Source organism: Leptosomus discolor, chromosome 5 (genome assembly GCF_034619465.1).
Source record: "Leptosomus discolor isolate bLepDis1 chromosome 5, bLepDis1.hap2, whole genome shotgun sequence".
Classification (NCBI taxonomy): domain Eukaryota; kingdom Metazoa; phylum Chordata; class Aves; order Leptosomiformes; family Leptosomidae; genus Leptosomus; species Leptosomus discolor.
This window is the reverse complement of record NC_141395.1, coordinates 36,385,957-36,411,083: the sequence shown is the minus strand read 5'-3', so window position 1 is coordinate 36,411,083 and position 25,127 is coordinate 36,385,957. Positions and strand designations below refer to the sequence as shown.

Here is a 25,127-nt window from a genome sequence, read left to right as displayed (position 1 = left end):
TGTGCTGAAAGCCTGAGTGAGCATACATTATTCTCCTTTTGTTTTAAGCTATTTATATTTCTCCTTTGGACTTTCTAATCCTAAAATATTTAGCAATATGATTCCCAGTAAACCCCAAGGGGTTTATTGCCTGTTAAGAACATGGCATGTGAGGAAAGATACTTTTTAATATAAGCGAAGATGGCATAGGCAGAAACACTTGGAAGTTTAATTTGAAACTGGGAGTATAAACATCAAATGGTGGAAAAAAATTCCTTTTTTATTTTTCCCCTCAGATGTAGCTTCATAGTATTTGTGACATTTACGATAGCAGCACTCAGGGTGCCTCAGGTCAGAGGCATTACTTACCCATTTCTGAAGTATACTAAAGCTCAGCAGCATCAATGCTGACACTGAACATTTCACTCAGTCTTCATGCTCTGGTACACACTGATTTCCACAAGCTGTGGCAGGTCATGTGAGAATGCACTGTATCTGCTTTTCTGCTTGAGCCATTCGGTGTTGAATCCTGTTTTCCACCGCATGTTTCAGGCCAGCGGAAAAACCTTTCCATGTCATGGGAGTGGATGAGCAAGGCTCATGTGGCAGGGCAGAGGAAACACTTGTGCTGTTGGGGTCTAGTTAGTTATAATTTATTCTTGCTTCTGCTGGTATTTTGACTTGTCAGTCTAAAGGCTATTAGATTAATGCAGCCTCTGTAATTCATGTCCAGTATAGTGGAGAAGCTCTTCTTCCAATTCCATTGTCAAGGTATACCACAGAATGTTGCCGGTGTTCACGTTTCTGAAATCTCCACATGTTTTTCTGAAAACTATTATGTTACCAGTTCTCTAAGAAGTAGTACATACTGGTAGACACAAACCCCAAGTCATTATCAGTCTCTCTACTTCACTCTACAGGAACCTTTCTGCCAGATCATCTAAGATCTCTAGTAAGCTGCAAGGTGCGACATTTTGTCTGCATCAGTGTAAGACAGCAAAAATAGTTTTTAATTCTTTTTTTATTTGGGCTTATAGTGTACTAGAATACGACTGTATTGGTTGGTTTGGGTTTTTTGGAAGAAAGAATCTAGATGTCCCTAATTAATAATCACTACTAATACAATAGCCAAAAAACTTCTGGTAGGGAAAGATGAGCCATCTGGTTAGGTTCTGGATGCATCTTCCAATGGGAGTTGCAGTGCATTTATCTGTTTATACTGTGAACATTAGCAATAGGCTTTTCCATAAGCCAGGCAAAGTAAATAAATACAGAGGCCACACTGCTTTGCTGTGTGTCTGTGCTTAAGGTTTACGCTACTGGGCAAACAAACAGTGTTTTGTTTATAATTTCCCTTTAAGTAATGGGCAGGTTAATTGCTTGAAATTTAACAGTAAAAATAGCAGGTCACAATGACTTAAGAGGATTTGTTTCATGCACATTTTAACTCATTCCAGCTTTGTGGCAATGAATTGGGAAATAATGCATTTGTCAATTATTCCCTGGGTGAAAAGGGGCATTGTATTTCAGCATAATAAAATAAGAAATGCACTGAGAGAAAATAAAATGTCTTTTTCTTTGTGCATAATACAATGGTTGATTCCCTATGTTATGATGACAATGTCTTGTGCCAACACAGTGTAAACCCCCACCCCTGCCTGCCCCTACTCATAAGGTAATGGGTTAGAGAAGACCTGTGATTCAGGTTGCTGGAAATAGGAAGCAGAAGATTTGACCACTGATTTTCTTCTTATTGAACATTACTTGTTTTCAGTTAAGTTTTCCTCCAGCTTTGTTGGTCCTTTTCCCCAGCTGTACAAAGGCCACACTGAGCTCAGCTGCACAGCAGTGACTGCACAGAGTTGGGTTTTATTTTCTAATCCTTGCTTTTGGCTTAAACGTTGTGTTCATGCAGAAGCGTGGTCATTTACACGAGACATGCAACAGCTATTAGGTAGTCCAAGAGAGAAGGTACTAGGTGCTTTATGTTAATCTTTGGAGGAGTTGTTGTTCAAGCCCTTACCTTACACCAGCATTGCTTGTTACTTGCATTTACCCTCACCCCAGCTCCTCTGGAGGAAAGCAATAAACCATTAAGCTGATAGTTCCTGGTAATACCAAATTTACTACTTTGTTTCTTCCTTCCTATATGTAACAACTCAGCTTTTTCAGGCGGGGAGCTGGGCAAGAAGAGTTGCCTCATGGAACTCCCATAGCTCTCATGCAGAAAATATGTTATTTCTCTCCCATTCACACCCTCCCCACCAGCCTGTAACATAAACCCCCTCATTAAAGCATATATTACAATTTTTAAACTGTTGACCATAAAAAGATGTTCTTTCACTGTTCCTACACACCGTATTTTCATATTTAAAACATAAATATATTTGGGAAGGGGGATCTCCCTTGTCCTAGATCTCCCAGAACAATGGTTACACTCATGTATAAATGCACTAGAGAATGTTCTGTGTATATGTCTGCGTGTGTGTGTTTCTGTGCATATTACACTAATTGCATTTGATGTTCTGGTATACATGGTGGTTTGGAAGGCAAAATATTTATATCACACATTAACACTTCCCAAATGTAAAGATGCTTCGCTGTGGGGCTTCTAAGCATTTTAACATTGACATCAGTTGGCTTTGATTTAACATAGTTATGACTATGTGAAAATTGCATAACAAACATGTGTGGTAGAAAATGCCCTTGAATTCAGGGGTGCTTATAGCTGTGCTGCATGTGCCTGTGTGTACATGGCCAGAAAGTCAGAGTAAATGTTTTCGGAAAGGCTTTCAAGGATCATTTCAAGGTATGTGTTTTGGGCTGGATTTTGCTCTAAGAAGCACATAAAGTTAAAAAAGAACCAACCACCAGAGCAAGCTTCCTCACATGCATGCTTTTGCTGATACTGTTGCAAAACTGAAATATGAAGCAGTGCTTTTGTCTGTTACTGTTATCTGTTCTCCTGCAAATCTGAATAGAAAAAAATCTCATTAAAAAGTGCTATAGAAGTGCTGAATGTTTTTTGCTTTATTCCAGTTTACCTTGTTACTTCAGAAGCTAAATGTGCCACTGTCCAAAAACTAGTTTCTGGTATTTGTGTTCTTGTGTATCTTGACTTCTTACTACAATTGCCACAGCGTTACCACAATTTCAATTGAATCGTTACATAAAATACTTGGGATTTTTCCCTCTCTGTCTCAGTTAACTTTGAGAGTTTCAGAATGTGTAGGAGACTACTTCTTCAGGACAAGCAGCGGGGGGAAATTTACATTCTCAAGATAGTAGATTCTTCAAAATTGTCGTAAGCATAAACAATATCAGTAAATCCTTTCCTTTGCAAGGTGTTTTTTCACATTCAAATTACCAAAACCCACAAGTTATAGGTCAAGGTGGATAAGTATTTGTCTTCAGTCTTAACCCTTCTCCACACCAGATAATTTTGTGACTGAAAATTTAGTTTATTTTTTGGTTTAATGCATAGCAATAGGGGAATGATCTGAATCTTAGAAAGAAGAAGGAATCTGGAAATGCAAACTGTGGGGAAACTGCTGTTACAGCTTGCCGAGCCCTAGTACTGCTCTTCCTACAAGACTGACGGGAGAGGTGGTTCCTGTCTCAGAGAGCTTAACTGTTGGCTTCATCTGCCAGCTGCTTAGCAGCTTTTTCCAGGAAAAGCGTATTTCTTGTGGGTAAACTGTGAAAGGAATGAGCTTAATATAGCAGGCCATTTTGTGTTTCTGATCAGTTTTGAAACAAAGGTCCAAAACCATTTGCTTTGAAGACACTTGTATTCTCCCTCCCCTCTTCTCCTTCCACAGCCTTCAGGGACTAGCACAGCAAAGCTTGCACAGATAGTACCAAATATTACTGAAAGTATTTCCATAGTCTTGCTCAGGAAAAAGATTCTTGAAAAGTTAAAGGTTTTTCTGCCAGCTAATTTATTTTGTTTAGTTGTCTATTTCATGTATATAAAATTAAACATCTTTTTTTCTGTGCAAGAGGAGGATCAAAAGCTCACTGAGCCAGACAAGAAAACAAGTGAGCAGAGAGGTGGCCCAATGTGCTTTATAAGGAAATCAACAAGTCATCTTTATGTTTTTATTTGTGTTTTACAGTTTGGCATACATGGAATAGCGAGTGGATGCACATAGGTAATTGTCTGAGATCTAGATAAATACCTCCGTTATTTGGCCATGGAATTTTAGAAAGCAGGATCACTCTGAATTTTCATTCTGACGAACAAAGAAAGAAGTCTTGAGAGACCCATGTAACCAGTTGGAGTTAATCAGACTGTACACATGTGAGCAATATGTAGGAAATTAATGTAATCCAAATGAGTTTCCTGTGTGCTTGTATTCCAAAAAGAGACAGTCTTCATATTATTTTACTTTTCATCTTTGGGGTCCGTCAGTCAAGAACAGTGGGAATTGGGTTGGTAGAGATGGCGTTTCTTCATGCTACCATGGCTTTTCATAAAGATGTCACAAAACAGTTTTGTGATGCTTAAGTTTCTCTTGCAAAAACCTGCCATTTTTTTTAAAGGAAACTTTAATTGAGAAACGTACTTGCTCCATTACAGGGTGCTGGAAAGCACAGCTCTTTCCTTCACATCAAAAAGTGCAGTACTGAGACTGTTTCAAGAGCTTCTGCATTTAGAGTAATCTGATGAAATGCAGACAGGTCTATGAACTGTTACAAAGGAAAATAGGCTCATAAACCAACTTTGAATTTCAATGCTAATGGATTGCAGATTTCGTTTTTAGCACAGAAAGATCTGCTTGCTCAGCCCATGTATTGTTTTGCTTTCCTGAGACACATAGCGTAACAGATCGATGCACTGCTACATTGTCATTCCTTCTTTTGGTACAAGCTGGCCCTACTGCTTTCATTCTCTGTATCAGATCTCAAATTCAAGACTGAGGAAATTGAGGGAACCTACAGAAGCCATTGAATACTAAACAGTAGGAGCATCTCAAATGTATTCAGCTCTGGTTGGTGTGCGTTTATTGCTTTGGGAAAGAATTCAATATAGCCCCTGGCTGCATGAAGTTTTATCACTTTAACAGTTGTACTGTCCCTGCTTTTCCCTGCTTCCCATGTGTTTTGATGCACCAGAGTAATTTTAGATAAATGGTTTATTCTTAAATATTTTTGGATTAACTTCTTTTAAGATTGGTTATTTTCATATATGCTAGAAGAGGAGAAAGAAGCTTTTGAAAAGGAAAATTCTCATAAAAAACTTCCTGATTCCTCCTTATGTTTCCACATTTGTGGTTGGTGGTTTTTTTTTTTTTTTTTTTCTGTCCCCAAGTGGGTGATTCTAGACAATAAGAGTCTTTGTTTGGAAGCCTAAACCACCAGTTTGGCATGGCTGTATCTATTTGTGACCTATTTAGTTTGAAGTGAGTATTTTAACTGCCTTGTGGAGCGTCGTGCTGTAGTGTCATACAGCGTAAGATCTGCTGATGTTGCGAAGTGACAACCAGAGTGGGTGTCATGAGCTTCTGTTTGCCTTTTGGAGATTTTGATAATTGTGCAAACGAGTCAGTTGTTCATAACTCCATAATAATAACTCATAACTATGTTCGTAACTCCACTTAGGGAATAAGGAGATGGATAAGGAAGTGTGAGGTAGGTTGGTATTTTGTGCTTAGAGTGCTTTAACAAAGTGCTGTTTTATTTTTAGCTGATTGTTTTATTGCTATTAGGGTGCAATCTGTGTAGGGATTTCAGTCTGAAAGGCTATGAATTTAGTCAACAATAAAGCAATAAATCTTGTGAAGACCATTCATTCATTTGTAGTAAAATGGATTGATTTTTATCTGGCTAAATCTATCATTACCTCAGCCCCACTGAAGTTTGGTTGCTATCCTTACCCTGTGTGCTAGTATCACTGAAGCCTGTGTTAGGCTCTGGGTACTGCTCTGAATACAAAAGAGGGCCGTGGGATGTGTAAAACCTCCTCCGCATGTTGTTATAGCTGACAGTGGAAAAATGCTCATGCTTTTGTGATTAGGTAGACTCCTGCATGAATACTGTTGGATCTGTGTGTGTGTTAGCTGGATCTCAACTGTGTGACTAGTTGGAAAAAAAAGTGTGTGTCTTCTATTAGGCAAAGGGAAAAGATGCTTTTGTTCCAGCACCGCCTGGGGAAAGAAGCAGGATTCATACTTCAAAAGAGGGAAGGGGAATAGTGGGAAGCTCTGTATTCCCATCTCCCTGAGTCATTAACAAAACACTGTGGTTAAACCAAGGTTGCTAAACCCTCAGCTGCCTCACAGCACGGGGAGTTTCAAGTAAAGATAAGCTTGTTCTCACTTGCTCTTGCCTCACTAACTAAGGATGAAATCATGGAGATTCTGGATGGAAGATAGCTAGCTTTACACCATTTAAAGCTCTCATATTATGAAAACACTGCTCTTGTATATTTTGTAAGTTTGCCTTTCTTTTGGCTAGCTGTGCAAAGCTTGCTTTTTCCTAGAAGGGGCAACATAATTTACTTTGAATTGGCATAGTTACACAAGGAGGTTTACTTTAGTGGAAATTTAGTGAATTGGGTGACTATTTACATTTTACAACTTCTTAACAATTCGTGGTATGATGACACTGAACCAGGCTTCATCAGTTCACTGCTTCTTGACTCATGATTATCTCAGTTAAGGCTGGTATTCAAGATCAGGGGTAAATGTTTTCAGTTTTCTCATTACCATGCAAAGAGGCAGGCTGCAAGTTACAACTGGATCCACTTACTCAACAGCAGTCACTTTGTAGTAGCACTATTGTTTCTGTAACTGATAACATTTACATTGGAGAAAGAAGGTACCAACTATGCAAAGCTGATAGCCAAAAGAAATCCAGTAAGATTTCTTTTGATCTTTTTATTATACTTGGATGATGACTTAGACTATTGTTTTTTCCTTTTTGTGCAATTTGTACTCAGCATCTCTCAACATTAGTTTCCATTTATAAATTTAAATCCTATGTAATGCAGTAAAGTGGCAATATTCCATTGGTCGAGCAGCAACCATGCACCTATGTAATGGATTTTTAAAGCGATTCTGTTCCTGCCTTGAAAACCCCATCACCTTACTTGTGTACTTGTTGTGGGCTTGGCACGTCAGCCCTTTTTCTCTAATGAAAGAGTTACATAAAATCATCATGTGATGTCTAGTACAATGAGAAGGAGCAAAGGAAAAGCCACAGCATAAGCTGCCTTTACAGATACAAAGTGATATCCTAAGGTCAAATGATACAATCTTGGAATGAATGACCCATCAAGTGGAAGTCCCCATAGTGGCTGCATTTTAGTCTGACAAATAGCAGTGTGTAAAAAGTCTGAATGTTTTATTGAATAAATCTATTCAGAACCTAGTTTGTATTGCCTAGATATATTTGTTTGAATGCCTGTTTAAAATGTATATCATTGGTTTAAAGACATTTCTAAAGTATTTTTGAGACACTCTAAATGAATTTCAAAAATGGCATTTTAGTTTTTGATATGCCAGCTTCTGACTATATCTCAAAGCCTAGATTTTTACCTATTAAAATAAAATTGGGCAGAAGTTTCTAATATTATCCTCTATTTACAGCTGAATCAGGGCTTTTTCAGTACTGTAGGAAAAAAACCAAAATTGTCCCCTAAAGACTGAGGGAGAGAGAAGTTTTTGTAGCTGCTGTCGGGGATGTTGGCTCTTCCTTCAGTTGGGGCAGCACCTGCAGCTCAAGAACGCACAGAGAAAAGGCAGCAAGTGACTGTTTTGGCAGCATGTGCTGGCTGAACCACTGGTCCCCCTCTTCTCCAGTGCAATTGACATAGACATGGGTAGATGGCACCAGTAACTGTACTATTGTCTTTTTTTTTAATTGCTTTATGCTGCTTCAGCTGAAAACTGAGGGCACTAAGTAACACCTGTGATAAAATCAGATTGCTGATAATGCTGAATGGCTGCTTACCTGCTATTGCAACAAGACCATTCCTTCTACTTGCTGCCTATTGTTTTAAACTTCAGTGGGAAGTTTACATCCTAGACACTTTTATGGTACCTAGCACAATAGGATTTTGCTTTACACGTAAAACTGTTATACTACCTTTCATTTTAGTCATAGATATATAGCATTGTATAAGTATCCAACAGTAGAGAAGCTATAAAATGCTGTGCTGTAACTATTCTCAATTTTATGTTGTTTAAAGCTTTGTTTGGCAAGTGAAGCTGAGAGATTTCTTTGTATTTGAGAGCAGTAGAAGCCAAGTCTGTCTTTCTAGGCTGTGTCACCTTGGGTGTGGTTACAAGCAGAATAAATTAATTTTAAGCCCTGATGCTGCCAAAAAAGATACAGTTCCCAGCCATATGTTTCTGTCTTCTCCCCAGCGGGTTAGTGCTACTTCCCTCCCCATGCAGTCAGCTGGCTTGGCCCCTGATCCAGTTGAATGTGGTTTTTTTTTGTTTTTTTTTTTTAGTAGGTGGTTCATGTTGTGACTAAGTAACCAGAAGGTAGCAGTGCCAAGACAGAAACTGGCAGCAGAAACGTATGGATGGGAGCAAAGGGGAACTGCTACCCCTTTTGGTGGCAGCTTCATCTGAAACTTAGTCATGCAGGTGCATCCTTTGAGCAAAAATGTCCTTGGGTGGATTTTCATCGATTAAAGGCAAGGAAGGGAAAAGATGATGATAAAACAGGGATTTTATAAGTGTGCTAAAGACAATGCCCTATTTGGAAAACATCTTGATCTGGTTTTGGTTTTCTATACCATAGGAAGGTGACAGGCAGGTCTCCAAAATACATTTCTGTCTGTGCAAGGGTGACATTATAATGTTCAAGGGTACGTAAAACTGAGTGATGTGCTCATCATCAGGCCCTCCATGTCTCTAGCACCTGCTCAATAAGAGAGTGGAGGAGGTGGTGACAGAAGGAAGTGGGTTTTTTTGGTTATCTTTGATGAAATTAGAAAAAAACCCTAATAGTTCTCTGTGATGTGCTTGGGATTGAACTCTATGTAGTTCTAATCCAAGAGCAAAAGTAGTCCAGGTAGTTGCCTGTTTTGGCTGACTGCAGATTAGAATCACTTTTGTTGTCATTTTCATGGGATTTTCCTAATGGAAGTAACACAGTCTCTGGAGACAGTATTCTCTCCAAGGTGTAAGACAAGCCAGGAAGTTTTGATTCAAGTGGTCGCAGGTCTCTGATTCGTAGTGGGGTTGGGTTTGGGGATTCCCCTCAGCAGTCTGTGGAAGTGATGTATGGCTGTTGACCTCACTGACTCCTTTAGCTGTAGGCACTGGAAACCAGCGATTTAGGTGACTTTTTTTCAAAAGATATGTTTTCAAGAGTGTTAAAATCCATTTCCTCATTAGGCTGGCAAAGTTTCCATTGTTGTTCCAAAGAAAGTACATAAGAAACATTAAATGATTTAACGACTTCTAACATTCTCGCTTGCAGAAATACCACTCATTAAGTGGCTTCTACCAACCTTCATCACCAAACAGTTGACCTACAGACACCAGTGCAAATTATCCCTTATTTAACTTACTCTTCTGTATGGAAAACTCTCTAACATTTTTATTACTGAATACCCTTTCACTTTACTCATAGCCTGTAAGCATGCTAGTTGCTATGCTTTGTATAGTGCAGTGACATTCAGAATAGAGATGTTAACACTTGTTAGAATAGTAGAAGAGTTTCTGTCCCAATTCTAGCCAAAGGCAAAACTCGCATAATTTAATCAGGGCAATATATCTTCTAGAAGCATTAGTCCTAACATGGCTTTGGCACTGATTCTTCAGCAGTGCTGTAATCTGACTTGAAAGTGAAATATCTCAAGTACGAGGTATTTATGTGTTGCTGTCAAAGATGCTATAAACTTTGTGCTCTTAGAACAAATCAGTATTGTACTAACACTTCCTATGTAAGAAGAGCTTCATTTGGCCCTAGATGTAAAAATGAATAATAAATCCTTTTTAAAGCCTGTTTCCATGAAAGTGTGATATCCTCCAATGTTACTGTTTTCTGCTTTTCTCTATATGCGTCAAAACCAATGACTTAACTTTTTTTGTTGTTCTTACTGTACAGGTTCCTGTGAAATTATGCTTCTTTTTCATTTTTTTTTGTAGGCAACAGAGATTTTGCTCCTGATGATCCACTGGAATTTAAGTCTCACCAGTGGTTTGGAGCTTCTGTGAGATCCAAAAAGGATAAAATTCTGGTAGGTTTTTGATGCCCTTCAAATGATTCAGTACTGGGATATTGTGGTGGAAAAAAATGTCAAACGATCCGAGTAACTCAGAATTTCAACAAAATCCCAATAATCAGCATGTCTTTTTTTCAGAATTTATTGGATAGTCTTTTCCTAACTCTTTATAAGCAAAAGTCATAGCATTTTTGTCTGGCCTTGAGTGAAGTAGTAGAATTAATTTGCTGAAGTTAGAATGTGTTATAAATTATTGATGAACTTTATCACTGTTGCTTGAAGAAAATATTATTTCTAAAATTCTTGCAATAAATCAGCTGTTTCTAAAAATATACACTGGTGATACTTCTGCCCCAGCACTGGTAGTATAAATTTCCTCTAGTAACACATGGTACATCTGCCAATGGTTTTTTTTTTTTGTTGCTGTTCTGTAGAAAATTGGAATTCCATTGTATTATTCTGTACCCCCTAGCATTTTGAAGAGGTTTTTTTTCTCACTGCCGTTTTTTTCCTTAGGCCTGTGCCCCGTTGTACCACTGGAGGACTGAAACAAAACAAGAGAGAGAACCTGTAGGAACTTGTTACCTGCTTGATGGATCTAAATCTGTGGAATATGCACCCTGCAGGTCAAGTAAGTGTAGAGCACTTGGTTTCTTTTCTGTTTGGAATTTCTCTTGTGTTATATTTAGTGTATATTAGGAGTGGGATGTTTTACGTATATTTCCCCCTTCCTTGTAGCAATTAGAAAAAAATCTAAGCTAGATTCAGACATCTGAATTCTCTTCCAGTTGATGTTAAAGATACAGACTTCTTTTTCTCTACTGTAGGCCAGAGGAAAACCTTAGATCCAAGTATCATTGGAACTGAGGACTTGAGTCTTTGAAAGGACCACTTCTGTAGTTATTACTTGAGCAAAACTATATAGCAAGTGCTTTTTCAAAGACCAACTCTAGGATTTTCTGAAGCTTAATTATTGTTATTCAAGTAATTTAAAGACAAAGCTCATTTTAGAAGATGAGGTTTTGCACAAGTAGGTTCTGATTTCCATGTATGCATGCATATGTAGCAATGCATTAACTATATTCATTGCTGACCATCTTGAGTCTTAATTTTCCAAATGCTTTGCATCCGTATCATGTAGTTGAGTTGGTAGATTATTCAGATGCTTATAACCTTTTTTAAAGTATAGAAGTCTAAAACTTTAAAGTTCAAGCTAGGATTTTTTTTTTTATTTGCTGAAAGTCATTGGTGAACAGCAGGAATGAAATCCAGTGTGGTCCAACATAAGAAGTAGTTAAATAAACAAATACTACTAAATCATAACAGTTAAGCAGTCATGCTTCCAGATAAGGGGGTCTCAACATTTCTACTCTGGAGCTGTATAATCATAAGATTAACTCAGCCATAACAATTGTTGTTGGATGAGTCTCAGTATGTAGAGATATTTTCAGCCAGGTATGCTTTTTTTGTTATTTTAAGCCAATACTTGAAAAAACTTAGTTATGTATGTACTTTTCAGATTTTTATTCCATACCACAAGAAAGACTTATTCCCTATTTTCCAGATACTTTATTTCCTGAATAAAAATAGCAAATATTTTTCCCCAAAACTTTTGAAGAAGATTAAATACAAAGAAATATGGAGTTGCTATTTACTTGGACTGTGTTACGCTAGAACATATGTTAATGTTATATGTGTGTTAGGCCAGCACTAAAATTGTTAGAGCATTTGGTAGTGAACTGTCGCTAAAGAGAAAATACTGATTTAGGAGAAAAAGAATTCTGAGGCTGAAGTTCAGCAGTGCAAGGTTACTTAGGAAGGTGCACTGGAAAATATCCCCAGAATAATCTGATCTAGTTCTGATAATACTGATTTTATTTATTTTTCTCTCTCTCTTTCTTTACTATCAATTCTTTTTTGTAGCCACTATTGATGCAGATGGACAGGGGTTTTGTCAAGGTGGATTTAGTATCGACTTTACCAAGGTACGTGATTATTTCTCAATTCCCACGAGTCCGCAGACAGTTGCAAGTTAACAATAACCCTGATAGAGACTGCATATAAGCAGAGCTATTATGAAACTAAAGGTAAACTACTATTCCTGTGTGGAAAAAAACACAACCAAGCATATCCCTGTAACTAAACAAAAATAACTTCAAATCACTCGGGTATTATAAATCTGTTTCTCCCTACTTCTTCACAGCAGTGTGCTTTCACCTCTCGTAGGAATCATGTCCTGAACAAATAATCTGCTTTTCCAGCCTTGTGCCATAGACCTCTGCTGCAGCTAGTCCTCAAGTGAAATAAACTGTAATAGTCAGGTATTTAGAGACATTTATTTTGAAGGGATCTGTGCATAGCTAGTGTTACTTCTTGAGGAAAAATAACTTACTGTTTAAGGGAACTGGTAAATATTCTTGTGAATTATGTTTCATTTACTCATCAGCTAGCTAAAGTACTTTTTTGGTTTTTTCCATCTGTCTTTTGTTTCTTCTACTTTTATGTTCTCCCTGCCTTATATAGTTCCTCTTTGTTTTTTAGTTCACATTAATTTAATTTTTAAATCCGAGCACAATAAAACTCTGCACATACTGAGAACTAACTATGGCTTTTTATATTGTACAGTTAAATTGTTTAGCATAGTCTGGGCATGTTATGATTGTGAAAGTCCTATTTGTGACGTGGCAGTTTTTTGGGTTGGTCATATTCCTTCAGTCTTTGCCTGAGGACACTCTTGTTTTTCCTTTAGACAAAACTCTGCAAAGTGCAGTATAGGACTGTAAATGCCTGAGTTATTTTGCATGCACCCCTCGGTCTTACTGTGCAGACTCCAGCCCCAGTTAAAACCAACCTTGAGCTCTAATCCAAAAGCCTAGCTGAGTGGGCAAGCCTGGGTTTAAGGTATCTGCAAATCTCTGACCTAGATTTTTCTGAGTGGTGAATATGGGAGTTTTTAAGATTAAAACCTGACTAAGTGGCTTAGTTACGCAGCAAAGCCTATGGCTCAATTCAGTACTTAGAAAGCAGATTCCAAGCACTGGAATAGCTCATGTGGTTAAAGTTTCATAAAATTGTTTTTTGGATTGTAGTTGTACCAAAGGAATACAGAGTGGGAGAATTACATCACAGCTTTTCTGAATTTAACTTTTCTAAAGATAAGTTACAGAAAGTGGCAGGGATAGAAGATGGAACTAGTTTTGTGTACTGACCTAAAAGCATGTTATGGGTGCCCTGTAGCAGTCTTAAAGTTTTCTCCTAATTGTATTTCTGTTGTCTTAGATTTATGTGGGTAGAAGGGTCTATTACAATAAAAGCAGAACTCTGCCTAGAATTTTAAATGTGTGAAATAGAGAAGCAAGTCACGGAAGGCATATTGTTTATCTCAGCATTTTATGAGCTGCATTTTTAATTAGCCTTTTCCTGCAAAAAATAAAATGTATTTGGGTCAGTGAAGCTACAGTGATAAACATGCATGGGATTACTTCCCATAAACATAGGACATTCTCTTATCTTTAGATATGCTTAATGTGTTTTTCTTTCCCCCACCCCCCCCCCCCACCCCCCCCTTCCCCCCTCCAAGGGAGATAGAGTGCTGCTTGGAGGACCTGGAAGTTTTTACTGGCAAGGTGAGATACATCATTTAAGTCACAGGGACATTGACCTCTTTGATTTTTGTCTTTATCCTCTTAGTCATGTGTATCCACACTCCTCCAACCACTTGCAAAAGTCTTTGTCAGTAAGAAAGCTAACAGAAATAATTTTCTTCATTCTTCAAAATATTTCCTGTATAATCAAGGCAACTACAGATTAAAGCTGAAGTAATAATAGTAATAATTTTTTAGATGTGCCTTTTGGCTTTTAAATAACTCTATGATCATTTTAAATGCATTTTCCCAGGAATGTGGAATTTGTTTCCACCAGCAGGATAAGTTTCCTTTAGGTTATTTTGCTTGTTTCAAAATCGACATGTTTTGTAATTTCTGACACACATATGAAGCATGTATTTTCAATGAGAAATGTACCTTGCAAAGAGAACTAACATTATTTTCCTTTGGCAGCAAAGATGTATTGTGTTTATTTATATTGATCTGTTTGTGCCATGGCACACATTTAACTTCTAATTGTGCTCTTTACACAGAACATACCTATGTATTTTGCTAATGTGGGCTTCAGTCTGTATTTGTGCATAGGATCATTGAGCATTTAGCTGTAGCTCTCTGTTCAAAAGATGGTGCTGCTTGTTTGATGGAAATTGGGACGTCACTGACAAACTCTGCTGCTTGTTTTTTAATGTGAATACTAATATTTATGAAAGATTTTCTGTATCATGCCAGCCTACATGTAGACGCATCAGTGCAGGAGGCTTGTTTCCAGTCCTATGTTTAAATTCTGAACAAAATGGATTGAAACTGAACTGCAGATACACTATAATATAGGTTATGTTTGTGTATTCATTTTATTGCTTTTTGGCAAAAGTGACATCTCATCTGCTGAAACAACCTTGTTCTCTTCTACTACTAACAAAAAACCTCTTCTACTACTAACAAAAAAAAACAAGAACGAATCTCAGCTCTGAATAGAAGACAATAGTATACTTCTAAAAACTAGATTTTTCACCCCAAGTTTTTATCCCACATTCTGAGATGCTGGGGTAGTTTTCCCTATACTTCGTACATGTATGAATATGTATGTGAAGTGCTCTTCTGAAAAAAAAATTGTGATTCAAGATTTAGTTTAAATGGAAAGAAAAAAATGTCCTGACATCCCCACCTAGTGGCTAGTGAGGTGAAAGCAAGGAAGGCAGTAATGAGGTGTGCTCATCCTGTGGGCTTGTCTGCCACACCAAGTTCTCGTGTTATGGTACTTAGACAGGGAACGATGACTCAGTTCTGCAATACCATAAGCATATGCTTACTGTTACCTGAGCAGCCCCATTTAAGTCCTGGCTTACATGTAGGAGCAGCTTCCATTTTCAGTGAGAACTCTTGGTGTGCTTTTGACTCGGGAAGTGCATAAATCCTTGCTGAAGTAGGATCTGAATTTTCACTTACCCTTTCTGGTGCTGCTGCTGTTGGCTATTTTCTGGTTGGTATTGTGGAAAAGCCGTTGCTTTAGAAGCAAGCATTCTGTAAATGAGGCTTGTTGCTTATTGAATGAGTGCACACATATTTTATTTGTGGTTTTAAGCGGTTTTCTTTCCCTTTAGGCCAACTTATTTCTGATCGAGTGACAGAGATTGTGGCTAAATATGACTCCAGAGTCTACAGTACAAAGTATGATGACCAGTTAGCAACCAGATCTGCCAGTGCTGCTTTTGATGACAGCTACTTGGGTATGTAGTTTGAAGAAGAAAATGCAGCTGTACTCGAAGAACTCCCTTGTGCTATTTATATTTAAGTTGAAGTCACACTACTATTAATTCAGTATTTGACAGATAACTAAAGAGCTACATACCTGTAAATGCAGTATGACAGAAGCTTAGTTTATCTTGCCATAGGCTTGATTCAAAAAGCACCCGAGGACAAAATAATTGGAAATATTCCCATGAATTTTTGTGCTCTGTGATTCAGGCTGAATATGGGAATGGCCGAGGTACAATTTTTATGTGAGAAGTTAGTCACATACCTGTTTTTTTAGAAAAGCAGCTGTTTCTAAATAATCTACCAAAACAAAATAATAATCTGTAAGAATCACGTTTGGGAAGAAAAATAATGAAGAGAGTCTCTTAGAGGAGTAGGAAATCATCATTTAGCTTCATATATGTTTAACCGGGTTCAGGAAAAAACCCAGGATAGACCAGAAAAGTTCCCAGGATGATAATTTATAAAACTTTCACCTTCTGATCTCAAATTAAAGGATGCTGGTGAAGTACAGTCTACTCATGTAGCTGTTCACAGTCTAAGCTACTTGGAGGCAATATTTATTCCATTGTGCTGTAAGGTGAAGTGAGAGGACGGTGCATAGACACCTATGAAGAGTGTAGAGAGATGAAAGGTTTAGTAAAGTTTTTCAAGTGATTTACTAATTTTGTCTGTTGATCAGGTTATTCAGTGGCTGTTGGAGACTTCAGTGGTGATGGCATAGAAGGTAAGACCCTTGCTTCCGTAAAAAAAAATCATGCTAATAGCCTGGGCTGGTCTTTCAAATCAATGGTATAGAACAAACAATACAGCACACAGGAAAATGCATAAACGAGCTACTCTGTTCAAGCAAAGTCATTGTGCTTTGGGACCTGAATGTTATCTGGGTGTCTTGCTTTATATTTCAGACTTTGTATCAGGAGTCCCAAGAGCAGCAAGAACTCTGGGCATGGTAGGAAATTTGAAACATTAAACTTTACAAAAAATAAAGAAGATGAATATTGTTGGTGTGCTGTAATGTGTATTTCTTCATGTGCAGGTGTCCATCTACAATGGGAAAAACATGTCTTCCATGTACAACTTCACTGGAGAGCAGGTATGTAGCTTTACTCAGTGTGGTCGATGACCAGGAGGCTATCACTATAGAAAGAGGACATGTTGAGACAGTATTCAGGATACTAGAACATGTCATATTCTGTATGTTATTAGCTTATGTGCCAAAGAAAAAATAGCCTGTAGTAACCCTAAAAATACATGTTCTGTGAGTTCCCATTTTGTACTACTACTTAGAAAACCAGTCTTGTTTAAATGAAGGAAATGCTGCCTATTTTGAGAATTGGGAAGGAGGACTGGATCATGGAAGGGGGAATGAGGAAGGTAACAGTTTACTTTCTAACAGAGTAAGGAAGAGAACGGAAAATATAAGGAGAAGGGAGACGAAAAATGTTGTGGGGATACATTACCATCTCCCTAACATCTTTTCTATACAGCTTTGTATAAACTTGTTTGTGTGTTTATATCACTACAACTTACAAGTTGGGTTTGAATTTTGTTTTCCAGATGGCTGCCTATTTTGGGTATTCAGTGGCTGCCACAGATATCAATGGGGACAAGTAAGTTCCCTCTTCTCCCCACTGCCAGTCAGCTTGCTTCTGGAAAGGAAAACATGGAGCTTTTATTGAAAAGTCTTTCTAACAATATAGATTTTTGTCTTCATTACTAGTTTAACATGTATCTGCACAAGACACTTTCTCACTAAAACTCAACATTTGTTTTAACAATTTATATTTGGGTTTTTATTTATTTACATAAATATTCATGTGTGTATTCACATGCTTTAAATGCATTAAATTCTGGTATATTTGTGCTTACTTTGTCAATAAATATTTGCCCTCAGTTGCAATTTAAAGATAGGTAACTTTCATCTTAATATTTAGTTCAGTGCTGAGTTAGTCCTACTAACAGATGCTTAAGAGAATGAAACTGAATTTTCATGCTGTTACTGAAGAACCTTATCCTTCTTTGGTCCAGTTATACAGATTTGTTTATTGGAGCCCCTCTTTTTATGGATCGAGGTTCTGATGGGAAACTTCAAGAGGTTGGCCAAGTTTCCATTTGCCTTCAACGAGCCTCTGGAGGGTTTCAGATCACAAAGCTGAATGGTTTTGAGATATTTGCAAGATTCAGCAGTTCTATTGCACCTCTGGGAGATCTAGATCAGGATGGCTTCAATGGTAGGACTTCATTTATTGATCAGTATTGTCCATTCGTAGATGGAATCTAGACAGCACACTGAATGTGGATTCTGCACGCAAACATTAGGCATTCTAACCATGCCTGAATGTTGGACACTAAGGTCTAGACTCCTTTCGATGCTTGTATGCTACTCCCAAGAATGCTAAGAGGAGTTACATGTATGCATCGAGCAGAGACTATACCATTGAAACTACAGCATGGATTATTTTAGCTATTACACTGATCAGTTTATTACTTTCAAAGTGATAAGTACAGTAGAAGCTTCGATGAAATATCTGACTCTCCACTGTGACTTGTTAGGACATCTTCAATATAATTTTCCTGTTTCCATTGCTTAAAGTCAATTTTCCTCTCCAGAAACACAATGATGACTGAAAAGAAGGTTTTGTTTCAGACAGTTGGTTAAAAACGTTCTGATAGAAGAAATTTTCCTGAGAAAAGTCTAGATTTTTTTTTTTATTTCAAAATGGAAGAGTCTGGTGGGAAATATCCCATAACAATTACAGCCAACTGTACCAAGAGATGGGTGTCTTGAGCATATATTTGGATAAGAAGTCTGAGTCTGATACAACTGAAGCTGTGGACTCTCAAACCTGTTGCCAGTGCCTTTTGCTACTTTCACGTACGAATGGAAAGCAATGAAACAGACAAGAATCATATAGTTTAGGGGCAAAGACTTCCAGGAATCCTAGACAGTTAATTAAAATGTTTTCCATCACAGTATGGTGCAAGATTGGAATTTCTACTGGTTTTGTAAAGTTTGTAAAGATGAGTCAAAAATACCAAATGGGAGACTGTTGAGTCCTTGTTCTTTTCATGAAACTTTCTCAAATTTAAGGAAAGAGGAGGGAGTAATGTAATTATTCTGTATAGTGTTTCATGTTTGGTCTTTGAACCGACTGCTGAAATGTGAATTTAGATCATATGTACACTGCTATAGCTGTTCTTACAGATAGTCCAATTAGCATTTTGTTTATTACTGTTCATTAGTCATTGATAATGAGTACTCTCAAATTTATTGAGCTTTAAGAGATGGCATAATTGCACTAACTGAAAGTCCATCATAAAACATATTGCCAAGCCATGATCAGAACAGACTGGAATTTGATATTTACCATTGGTTTAGGTTGACTTCAATTTTCCAGAATTATTAAAATGTCACACCCTTTGGAGGGGAGCATGAGTGTGTTAATGCAATGGGCAGATAGCCCCAGTTTTGTGATTTGGCACCAGCTAATTCTGTGTGTTTAATATTCTCAAAAGCATCTCAAAACCCTAAAATTTGGCTGTAAGTGCAGAAGCATTTGCAGAACTATTCCTTTCCCTCCTCCCCTCCCCATACAAGTCTATGATATGTGTTCTTGTTAAACATTTGTACTTTCTAGAAAAAACAGCATCCAATTAAAAAAAAAAAAGGTTGTTGATGAGCATTTTGAAGGTCAGCTGCATTTCCTCCCTACTGACACAAACTGAAACTGTAATATCAGAAATTATTGACCGATGTAAGCACAAATATCTTCTCCTAGTCTGTGTCTGGATATGTTGACAATTGTTCTTTTGGTTTACAGACATTGCAGTTGCTGCACCATATGGTGGAGAGGACAAGAGAGGACTTGTCTATATCTACAATGGAAGAGCAAATGGTTTGAACGCAGTCCCATCTCAAATTCTTGAAGGGCAGTGGGCCGCTCGCACTATGCCACCCAGTTTTGGGTACGCGCTGAAAGGAGCCACAGATGTGGATGAAAATGGATATCCAGGTCCTTTGCTCTAAATGTCACTTTAGAATAACTTAATAGTAGCCATACCTCTGACTAACAGTGTATTTTAAAAAATAAATTGTAATGTGTGATATTTCTCCTTTCTTTCTAGACTTGATTGTTGGAGCCTTTGGTGTTGACACAGCTGTTTTGTATAGGTAAGTATCCCTCTATGCGTTTACGTAAGTGCAAGCAGAATGAAAGCTTAGCAGTGTTCTTGAGTTACAAAAGAAAGCAGGATCAGGGCAGTTTGAAATTCTGCTACTCCACCTTCCAAACTGCTGGAGGAAAAAAAGGGTTATACTACTGTTTTCACTGAGTAAATCTACAGTCTGCTATCAATTACTTGTCTTTCTCAATCATCTATAGTTATGAGAAAATATAAATAATCTGTCTTCAAGGCTTTCTGAGTGACAGTTTTTTAAATTCTGATACATACAGAGTACTGCTAGCTATTACACTGCAATCCCAATATTCTCATCCAAACTTGCTCATTTTGGGAGAATACCTTATTTGCCTGTGCTAGAACTAGACAGGACTTCTGATACAATTTATCCATGTTCTGACTCTGATGGTAATGAAAGGGCATAGAAGAACTTCCTGCTTTTCCCTAATCTACTCAATGATTAGTTGTTATTCTTGCAGTTTCACTGAATATTGTCTTAAGTGTTTATATGTATATTTCACACTTTAATGGGGAGGGTCTTGTCTAACATGGTGTTGAATGCTCTTCAAAAGGATGTTTTCTTTGCAGGGCTAGACCTGTTATTAGAGTAAATGCTGCCCTGGAAGTTAATCCAACCATTCTAAACCCAGAAAACAAAGCCTGTTCACTGTCAGATGTAGAAGTTTCTTGGTAAGCAGTGTATCGTTGTGTTCCTTTGAGGGGAGGGAATTTTTTGGTTTTTATTTTCCTAAGCTTTCAGTTTTGAAAGGATTCAGGAAGGCAGGTCAGCTAATTAAGAAAAGGCAATAAAATACAGATTTTTCTGTAATAACAGACAATACAAAATAAAAACTGTTTGACCACAGTGGAGGGACCAATGTTGTCTTCAATATATGCTAGACTGACTCCTAAGTTACGTTCTACCTGCAGAGATTGCCAGTTGTCTGTGTGGAGCAGAGTAAGATCTTCCCAAGGTGGCAATGGATCACACAGCTTTTGCAATGATTTTAGCCATTAACTTAATATTTAGGTAGGCTTATGGAAAACACTTGGGAAATGATCTGTTCTGCAAACTGGTTTTGGTTCTTGTTCCTGGACTATTACCCAAAGCCGCTTTTCCTTTCTAATGCTAACTTCCCTTTTCAACTAAGTATATCAGTTCCTTCTAGCTTTAAAATAAATGAGAGCCACATTTGATTTCAGGAATAAACATGATGCTTCACCAGTGACTATTTCTACAATAACCAAGACTCCAAAGCTTTGCGTTGCTTGCGTTGCCATCTACTTATTAATAGGTTATAGTTTCTCCCCCACCAGTACAAAATAGCTTTTCGGAGTGAGCTGGAGTCTCAAAAGAGAGTAATTTTGAACTGAGAAAAAACAGTAAAGGATTTTAGAAGAAAATGAGAGAGTAAGTGTGTGAAATTAATATTTTCTTTTCCTCCAAAACAGCTTCAAAGTCAAGTTCTGCTTAAAAGCAGATGGCAAAGGAAAGCTCCCTAATTCACTCAGTAAGTTCTGCTAGTTTAAAAACATTAGTCTTTTTAGATATATATAAATACGTTATATATATATGCAGACATGAGCACTGGTCATTGTTTTTTTTTCATTATTGAAACAGTTGGCTACCCTTTACTGTACAATCCTACCAGTTCAGTAACCATGTACATGTATATGACTGTGTTCAGTAGGTTTTTTGCTGACGTTGTGTTGAAGTCAGTGGGATTTGAGCATCCTTGGGGCTTCAAGCATATGTTTAACCAGTTGGTGGAACTAGTCTTGGCAAGTCCTTTGTGTTGTACAGAATTGAGATCAGCTCTTGTTGAGGGGAGTTTTAGAGAGGAATATTAAAGTATGTGCCTTGTTAGGGCTGAAAAATATAGAGAAGCCACAAGGGAACTTCCTACACTTCTGTTGAAATCAGGGCCTTCTGATTCATATCACTGACTTTTAAAATCAGATTCTTTGTATCAGAATCAGGAAAACATTTTTTCAAACAGGTTTTTAAGTTGTCTTTAAAAAGATTTTGTAGTGTGGCAGACAGCCTGCTGCAGTTAGGTTTTGTCTACTGATATAAAAGCTTTTCCTTATTTTCTGTATGTATGTATAGAGGTGGTATGATCTGGGAAAATGCACATAAATAGCTGTTACATATTTTAATTATTAATTATCTATATCAAATATTTGAAGTAATTAGATTAGCAATACAGTTAAATAAGCATTGAGAGAAAGATTGCTTTACAAGTTTTTTGGGGAAAAATTTAACTTATTCTTGCAGTTCTACAGCAATAAATTATAAATGTATTGGTGCTCTTATATGTTTCCAGTTTCTAAGGAAAAAAAGCAGAGTCCAATTTAGGACAACAAGAGGGCTTGTAGGTTACTATCTTGAGAACTAATGTAGTAAGAGATTTTATAATGAAAGAACTGGAATTTTTAAAAGTTCAGTTTTATTGTAACTGAAATCACCATTCAGCTCCCTTTCTGATGGGAATTTGCACTATGTTTAATTGAATGAAATATCCCTAACCTAAATGCTTTGGATTGGACAGATTTCCAAGTGGAGCTGCTGTTGGATAAACTTAAGCAGAAAGGAGCCATAAGGAGAGCTCTCTTTCTGCACAGCAAACAGCCTAGCCACTCGAAGAACATGACTATTACAAAGGGGGGCAAAATGAATTGTGAAGAACTTGATGCCTTTTTGAGGGTAAGTAGCCACTTATGTTTTAGGCAAATAATTTTTGGTGCATTGTCTATTAAAAGATCCTTGTGTTAGGTGTTTAAAAAAAAAAAAAAAAAAAAAGAAAACCAACAGAAAAAAAGAAATGCTAGAGAAACTTCATGCCCCATGTATGGACCTAAACATATGTCTGTCCTGGGTTATCACGGCTGTCAGAGGACAAACGATGGATATTATTGTGACTAAGGTCCTAGTCACTAAACAGATTGGAAATTCAATTCTGAACTTTGTTATGGACAAATCTTGGACTAGTCACCTAGGTGCAAAATTAGTTATAATTTCCAAGGAACAGGAAAGTCAATAAGCAGAGGTTGTGCTTCTACATTGGAGGTAAAAGAATAAAGAAAAACACGGCTCTACAACTAAAAAGCGAAGATCAGCAAATAGCAGAGGAGACAAAAGAAGGCTGAAATACTAACTTTGCTTTTTCTCAGTCTTTTTTGTTTTAGTCTCCACAAATGCGGACAGATGCTAACAAAATTAAAAAGTGTAACACAGTAGAAGAAACACTGGCTGAAATAAAGACAGACGTGAAAGTGCAGCTATGCGAGTTTTAGATTTATCTCTGAGCACTTACAAATGAAACACAAACAATACTTACTACCCTCTCAAAAAAAACCCAAACCCAACCCAATAAAAATATTAGTAATCATTAATGATTCATGGAGGATAGGTAATACCTTTCTTTTCCTGGCCTTGTGAGTGGGATGGGTATGGAAATAGACATCCCAGATCTCAGTGTTAGTAAAGCTTTAACACTTTTCCACGTGACATTCTCACAAAGAAAGTAGTGACACATAACCTATATGAAATTACTTCAAATTGGATGCAAAACCAGTTGAAAACTCTAAGTTACCGATAGGTAGAATAGCCCATAGAAGATAGCTTCTGAAGTAAGATCCCATAACGAGCTCTTCCAGATTCAGTAATTTTCTTTATTCTCAGAAATGAGAATAATGAAGCAGAGTTTACACTGATAAAATCTGTGGCTAACATGAAGCGAAGAGATGGTTTGTACATACTCTGAAAGGCAGGATCAACATTCGATAAATAGAATGATTTGAAATTAACAATATGCAAGTCAGCAACTCTGAGTGCAAAGTAACAATTTTAGGAAGGAAAAATCACAAGTCCAAAGTTGAGTATCTATGAGGGATCTTAGAAGCATACTGAATTTTGTCTGATAGGAAAGAGTGGAATTGTGTAGCTCTTTAGGCTACTCGCTATTATAGTTCTATAACTTAATACTTCTGTATGCTCGTTTTCCATTTGTAAAACAGGCATGTTACTACTAAAATTGTTCGTCTTCAAAGTTTATGCTGCAGGTTTTCTGACAAGAAATCTTCTAGTCTGAAAAGAACTCAGAAGTTTTAATGTTGTTTTGGCTTCCTCATTCCTACTGCAACATGAACAATACATAAAAATGCTGCTTGGTATTGCTATTGGGATGACTTTTGCTTATAGAGACTTTTGAAGGATATTGTTGTTGTTTTCTTTGTTTTAATACTAATTCAAAACTTTGGTTTCCACAGGATGAATCTGAATTTAGAGACAAACTAACTCCCATTACTATTTTTATGGAATATCGTCTGGATTACAGAACAGCTGCAGATGCGACAGGATTGCACCCTATCCTCAACCAGTTCACTCCTGCTAACATGAGCAGACAGGTATACTTCTTACACAATGTGTGATGAGAGAACCCAGAACATATTTTCAGCTTTCAGTACTTACTTCATTTCAGACTTCTGAAAAATTAAGATACCAAAATATAGACCTAGGCTTTAGTCTTTGAATTATGAAAATATTGATGGTTATTGTACATTTGTTTTCTTTTTTTTTTTTTCCTTCTCTGTATGTCAAATTTCTGTTTTGACCTGTTATTCCTTAGTGTTGGACTCCCTTTTCATGCACAGTATTATTGAAGGTGTTACTCTTGAAAGACTGGAGTGTTTCATCTATTGCTCGTTCCATGCTGCTTTGGGTATATGATGTTTATCCCTATAGTTCTCTTAGATAAACTATGTTTATTACCTTATTCCTGCCCTTTATACAAATTTTATACTTGTTTGTAAGGAGGATAGTGGAGGTGCAACTCAAGATGAACAGATTATTCGAAGTATGGAAAAAGGATTAAGATACGTAGACATCAGTTCTAGAATTGCAGTGTGGCAGGATGAGGCACAGTGCCCCCCATATATAAAAACTCATCTATTCTCCTCTGAAACTGAGATGAAGATATCTCATCAGCAGCTATTTAGAAAACATTTTATTTGACAGTGAAACAGTATTATTGGAAATGTACGTTAGAACAAATGCAGGAATTATTACAACAATATGCATTTGACTTTTGCATAGGCACATATTCTGCTGGATTGTGGTGAAGATAATGTCTGCAAACCAAAGCTGGAGGTTTCAGTAGAAAGGTAAATATATGAGAAAAATACTACAGGGAAAACTAACTTCCCTACTTGAGTTCTAAACTTCAAGAGCTTGTAATACTTTTGTTAAAAGGATGCGTTGAAGTGAGTAGGACTCCTCAATGTATACAATCTAAACTCCAGCTTATTTGTTCTAAAGAAAACCCATTTTCTGCTTTGTAACCTAATGTCTTTAGCATGTAATACAGGGAAAGCACACACCGTCTGCACCCCAGCTCCCACTATTAAGTACAAAG

The 25,127-nt window shown here is 37.2% G+C and overlaps 1 protein-coding gene across 1 annotated transcript in view; it reads left to right on the top strand.

Moving 5' to 3' along the window:
* ITGAV (integrin subunit alpha V) overlaps window positions 1-25,127 on the top strand; it is a 44,325-nt gene that overhangs the window by 4,942 nt on the left and 14,256 nt on the right. The window contains exons 3-19 of the mRNA XM_086465037.1: window positions 10,092-10,183; window positions 10,685-10,799; window positions 12,092-12,153; window positions 13,749-13,794; window positions 15,375-15,500; window positions 16,211-16,255; window positions 16,437-16,480; window positions 16,568-16,624; window positions 17,089-17,141; window positions 17,560-17,762; window positions 19,353-19,544; window positions 19,657-19,702; window positions 20,299-20,400; window positions 21,163-21,221; window positions 22,263-22,417; window positions 23,983-24,120; window positions 24,809-24,876. Of these exons, the coding sequence (XP_086321163.1) occupies window positions 10,092-10,183; window positions 10,685-10,799; window positions 12,092-12,153; window positions 13,749-13,794; window positions 15,375-15,500; window positions 16,211-16,255; window positions 16,437-16,480; window positions 16,568-16,624; window positions 17,089-17,141; window positions 17,560-17,762; window positions 19,353-19,544; window positions 19,657-19,702; window positions 20,299-20,400; window positions 21,163-21,221; window positions 22,263-22,417; window positions 23,983-24,120; window positions 24,809-24,876 (1,603 nt within the window). The remainder of the gene's footprint in view (window positions 1-10,091; window positions 10,184-10,684; window positions 10,800-12,091; window positions 12,154-13,748; window positions 13,795-15,374; window positions 15,501-16,210; window positions 16,256-16,436; window positions 16,481-16,567; window positions 16,625-17,088; window positions 17,142-17,559; window positions 17,763-19,352; window positions 19,545-19,656; window positions 19,703-20,298; window positions 20,401-21,162; window positions 21,222-22,262; window positions 22,418-23,982; window positions 24,121-24,808; window positions 24,877-25,127) is intronic.